At 35.7% G+C, this 5134-nt stretch overlaps 1 protein-coding gene across 7 annotated transcripts; it reads left to right on the top strand.

Moving 5' to 3' along the window:
- Positions 1 to 1658: 1658 nt before the first annotated feature.
- On the top strand, positions 1659 to 4449 carry LOC120072717 (peroxidase 10). 7 transcript variants are annotated; one of them, XM_039025183.1, is made up of 6 exons: positions 1659 to 2341; positions 2495 to 2583; positions 3058 to 3213; positions 3437 to 3628; positions 3705 to 3867; positions 3957 to 4449. In XM_039025183.1, exons 2-6 carry the CDS (start codon positions 2581 to 2583, stop codon positions 4364 to 4366), a joined length of 924 nt encoding a protein of 307 aa, XP_038881111.1. In that variant the 5' UTR covers positions 1659 to 2341; positions 2495 to 2580; the 3' UTR covers positions 4367 to 4449. The 7 variants fall into 7 exon arrangements, with proteins under 7 accessions (XP_038881111.1, XP_038881114.1, XP_038881112.1 ...); XM_039025186.1 differs by having other exon boundaries at positions 1661 to 2341; positions 3076 to 3213; XM_039025184.1 differs by lacking the exon at positions 1659 to 2341 and adding an exon at positions 2367 to 2384.
- Positions 4450 to 5134: the final 685 nt, after the last annotated feature.

The following is a 5134-nucleotide window of genomic DNA, read 5'->3' as shown; positions in this document are numbered from 1 at the left end:
CGTTGATGTCGCTCTCTCTGGTGTCGCTCTCTCCGATGTCGCTCTTTCCGGTGTCACTCTCCCTTATCTCCCTCACATTCTTTCTTTTTACTCGTTTTCAACCACATAACACATCGAAAACAAGAAAAATAAACAAAAAAAACCATAGATTCACTTATCTCTCTGGTGTCGCTCTCTCCGGCGTCGCTCTATCGATTTCACTCTCACTTATCTCGCTCACAAACTCTTTCTATTCGTCTTCAACCACAGAACACATCCAAAACAAAAAAAAAAAAAAACATATTGAAAGAAAGATTTACCGATAAGATTCGATTGAAAGTCGGAAGTAGAATCGTTTGCAAGCCGGAAGTAGTTTTTTTGTGTTTATGAGCAATACAGCCATTAGCCTTGGAAAATTTGAATGAATAATAGTTTAGTTTTGGTGGGTTTTCTCAGTAAAAAGGTAAGAAGACGAAGTAAGGGCAAATTGGTAGGGCGATGACGTTAGCAGAGTCAATTGACATTATTTTTTAAAAAGGGTCATGTGACATTTTGGGCCCAATTTTTGGGTCACCGTACAAATTTCCCGAAAAAAAGCCAAGAAAACAAACACACATTATTCCGTGGGACCAGGTAGGGGTGTTCAAAAAATTCGATGACCTGAAAAAATTGATCAACCGAACCTAATCCGTGCGGTTTGGGTTGGGTTGAGTTCAAATAAATAAAGATGTTATGAATTGAGTTGGTTCATGGATTCACCTAATATAATCCAAACTAACTCAAACCAACCCGAATTTATTATTAACTTTAATATATATATATTTTTATTACTTATAACATAATTATTTATACATTTTATTTAATTCTAATATTTTTTGAATAATTTATTCTTCAACAACTATTAAAAGTATTTTGTTTGTACTTTAGAAAGAAAATTTTTATTATATAAATTAAAATTGAGTTGTTAATTTTAATTCAATATATGAAAATAATTAAATTAGATTTCTACATATTAATATTTTACTTTTTTTTAATAAAATTTTAAATAAATGATCCGAACTAATCTAATCCAAATATTTCATAGTTGGGTTGAGTTTATTTTTTAATTACAGTTATTTGGATTGAAAAATCTTAGGAAACAATTAGATTGGGTTAAAAACTCTTTCAACCAAATCCAATCCAACCGAACAATATTCCTAGGACCAGACAGAGACTTCCTTCCACCGGTGCATCTACAGGAAATCTCCGTCAAGTTCGAACACTATCGACCCAACCGATGTCGGAACCAAAGACATCACACACCTGACCGGCGATTTAATAAGAGGGCCGGTGAACTGCGAGTCCTCCGGCAGCCGTCGTTTATAAGGTTTATGGCGAAGGGCATTTCTGCACTTCACATCCGTGAAGCACAAAACTCAATTATTCTTATTCCATTTAGGGATTAGGGTTATTCCAATCATTATCTTTTTTCAAATTACATGCGGACATTTCAACTGAGTTGCTTTCGCTTTCAAACTGCTACGGTCTAAAAGCAGAAGGTTAGGAAGAAAGAAACCCTTTCTTTATTCATTAGAATTCAATCAAGCATGATGCCCTTGACTCTAGAAGAACACAAGTCCTCGATTTTCCCCTTTTCACTTTTGAAATCTACCTACTAAAACAATAATTCAATTAAAGAAAATGGTAAAGTTTGTAATCAGTATTATATGATGTAATGCAAATGGAAGTTTTTCTTTTTTGTCTTTTGAAGGGGAATATAATTTCATTACTACTTCCAAGTTCCAAGGGCTTGATTGGCGCCTAAGCAACAAGCCCTTTATTTTACTGATGATCAAAAGAAGCCTTTCATCAATTTCCTCTTCTTTTCAAATTGCAAACGCAACTATGATTTCTCTTCAATTTCGCTGCATATCGAAGTATCTAGCTTGCTATTTTACAATATGTGATTAAACGCCTGTTTGGATTGAGTAAATGTCTTAGAAGGCTACTTTTCTTTTTCCATTCAAAACGCCTTTTTTAAACACTTGGAAAGTTCATCCAAATAAGCCCTAAATGTATTAAACCACACAGACATTCATGAATGATGTACAAAACAGTAAGGATTAAAAGTTATGCATACAATTCACTTATATCAATGAAGATTTGTGAAAGTTTATATAATAATCTTCATATTGAACCATACGTCATAGTGAGAAAAATGGGGCTTTTATGGTTTCTGTGGTCTATATTGCTCGGAGAATAAGCAAAGATATTTCCTATTTGCGTGGTAGAGTCTGATTCAGCAACAAAGATAGTAGCCAAGTTGGATAAGTACTTTCTGCTAAAGTTGTATATGAAGTCATTAGGTGCGGTGCTCAAATAGGTATCTACTCCCACATTCTCTGCATGGCATGAACTCCTTTTAGGTCTTTATTATACATATTCAACGAAACAATTCATATTTTTCTGCCTCCCCCATTACTTAATGTCCATATATTAATAGAAAATTCGTCTTCTTTAACTTGATTCTTGGCAGAACAAGCCTGCCCTAACTTCCACTATTGGACTGCATACTGATGGAAAGGCATGCGGTGGCAACTCATTATTGGAAACGAGTAAAGAATGGTGAGCCTTGAGTGCAGGTTTTTCTTCACGTGAGAGGAATGAAGTCAAACCTGGGAGTGTTGTAAATTAGTTGCTCCATATAAATATATATATATATATATATTCTTGTTCAAGTGGTGAGCCATGAAAGTGTGATATGCATCACCTTACCACTATAACAATTCTGATTTTCAATGAGATGGGGCCTGGCTTAGCTCTAACAAAATGGTGAGGTTGTACCAAACTCAATCCAAAAACAATATTTTGAGTGGCTGAGCCACTAATCCTATTACACATGCTGAACATTATCACTCTTGCTAACTCCTAGCTTTCTTTTTTCGTATATAAATAGCTGCCGTTGTATACTGATAGTTATACCAAATTTGCAATCATTTATAGTTTCTACTACTTTCTCAGAGCTAATTTGAAGACATGAAGGATAACTCCTCCAAATATGTTGTTTTGTTGCTTATAAGCTTCTTTTTCTTGAATCAGCTCCTTGTGTCCTCACAGCTTGATTATAGGTTTTATGATGCCTCTTGTCCCAACCTAACAAGGATTATCAGATATGGCGTCTGGATGGCAGTTTCTAATGATACTAGGATGGCTGCATCTCTCTTACGGCTTCATTTTCATGATTGCTTCGTCAACGTAATTAATTTTTCTTTATATAATATTGAGTAAACTAGGAGGATGACCATGGGGATACATATATAAATATGGATGACCATGGGATACATATATAAATAGAACATATATTTTTCTTAGTACAACAACTTTGAGGATGAGAGATTGAACTTTTAACCTTTAGGATGGAAGTTCATGTCAATTACCGCTAAGCTAAGCTCACATTGACATTTTGTTTCTGGTATAGGGTTGTGATGGATCATTGTTGCTTGATGACACTAGCACATTTAAGGGGGAGAAAAATGCATTGCCGAATATGAACTCAGTTCGAGGCTATGAGGTCATTGATAATATAAAGGCTGTTTTAGAGAGAGTCTGCCCATCTGTTGTCTCATGTACTGATATAGTAACTCTAGCAGCTAGAGAGGCTGTCTACCTTGTAAGCAAATTTTTTTAGTTCACACATCTCTCTCAAACATCATGCTTTTGTATCTTTCTGAACCTTTCCTTTACAGGCTGGGGGACCATTTTGGCAAATTCCACTTGGTCGCCGAGATGGCACAACAGCAAGCGAGAGTGAAGCCAATCAGCTGCCATCACCAGTGGAGCCATTGGAGAATATCATTGCGAAATTCACTTCGAAAGGCCTTGATCTGAAGGATGTTGTTGTTCTCTCAGGTCACCTTTCTCATCCTTCATCTTTGTACTTCCTCTCAGCTTTAAATCTATGAAAACTATTCTAACCATCATGCACAACTGATGTACAGGTGCACACACTTTCGGATTTGCTCGGTGTATGATGTTCAAGCATAGGCTATTCAACTTTGATGGTGCTGGAAATCCCGATCCAGAACTTGACGTCATGCTGCGACAGAACTTACAGAGCAACTGTCCAAATCAAGAAGACTCCAACAACAAATTTGCCCCCTTGGATGCCTACACGATCAACCGGTTCGACAATGTGTATTACAGAAACTTGGTGAACAAGTTGGGACTCCTGCAGTCAGACCAAGCTCTCATGAAAGACAATACAACTGCTCCTTTTGTGGTTAACTACAGCCGGTACCCATATCTGTTTTACAGGGACTTTGGAGCATCAATGGTGAAGCTGGCAAATACTGGGATCCTTACAGGCCAAAATGGAGAGATTAGGAAGAATTGCAGGGTGGTGAACTAGAAGATGATATATTCCTTTGTAAATTTAACCAACTCAAACTCTCTTTTGATAATAAATTGGCTGTTGGCTTCTATTATTGTTGATGCTTTTGCTGTTGCTTTCTCATCAACTTCCATTCTTCTAGAGTTCTAGTTGGACTGAGTAGTTGAATTTGGGCCCGTATTCGGCCCAAAAGCTCAGCTTCTTCTGGGCCTACTGGTGGTAGGCCAGGCTTCTCCCAATTTTGGCCTTCTCTGCAAAGAACCAAACCATTCAAACAAATTATGATTACAAATTGAAAACTAAGTCAAATAAAAATCAATGTGTTTTTGGAGAAAGAAACGTGTTTGATTGAAAAGTAAACCAAAAGGAAATCACTGGAAGGGATGCTAAGAAACCTATGTAAATGACAATTTCATCCTCGTAGATGAGCCTTATAGATTTCAGTCAAATTAATAATAATAATAATAATTTTGTTTTGTTCTTTTAAAAATAATAAGATTCTAGAACAAACGAATATACCGGAACTAAATGTCAAAGGAGATTATTTTGCTAAAGCATGCTATAGCAAAATTCCACTTCTAGAAAGGAAACTAACAAAATATAATTTCGCCCACAATCAAATAAAACAAACAAAAAACAATCATATTAGAATAGTTTATAAGTTGTGTGCAATTTTGGTTCAGCAACATATTAAAATGGGTATATAAGTTAAGTGTAACTTTTTGTACCCATCGTGTATTTTCTTGACAGAAAGTTATTATTATTATTTATCCATACAAATTAACC

This window comes from Benincasa hispida, chromosome 3, assembly GCF_009727055.1.
Source record: "Benincasa hispida cultivar B227 chromosome 3, ASM972705v1, whole genome shotgun sequence".
NCBI classification, from domain to species: domain Eukaryota; kingdom Viridiplantae; phylum Streptophyta; class Magnoliopsida; order Cucurbitales; family Cucurbitaceae; genus Benincasa; species Benincasa hispida.
Note: the sequence above shows the minus strand (reverse complement) of the source record. Positions and strands in the feature narration are given on the sequence as shown.

Bases quoted from the DNA above. Each gene is read 5' to 3' on its own strand.
- LOC120072717 (XM_039025181.1), top strand. From the start codon at position 2,995: ATGAAGGATAACTCCTCCAAATATGTTGTTTTGTTGCTTATAAGCTTC. The intron at 3,214-3,436 runs GTAATTAATTTT...TTTCTGGTATAG, and splicing joins TTCATGATTGCTTCGTCAAC to GGTTGTGATGGATCATTGTT. The intron at 3,629-3,704 runs GTAAGCAAATTT...TTTCCTTTACAG, and splicing joins CTAGAGAGGCTGTCTACCTT to GCTGGGGGACCATTTTGGCA.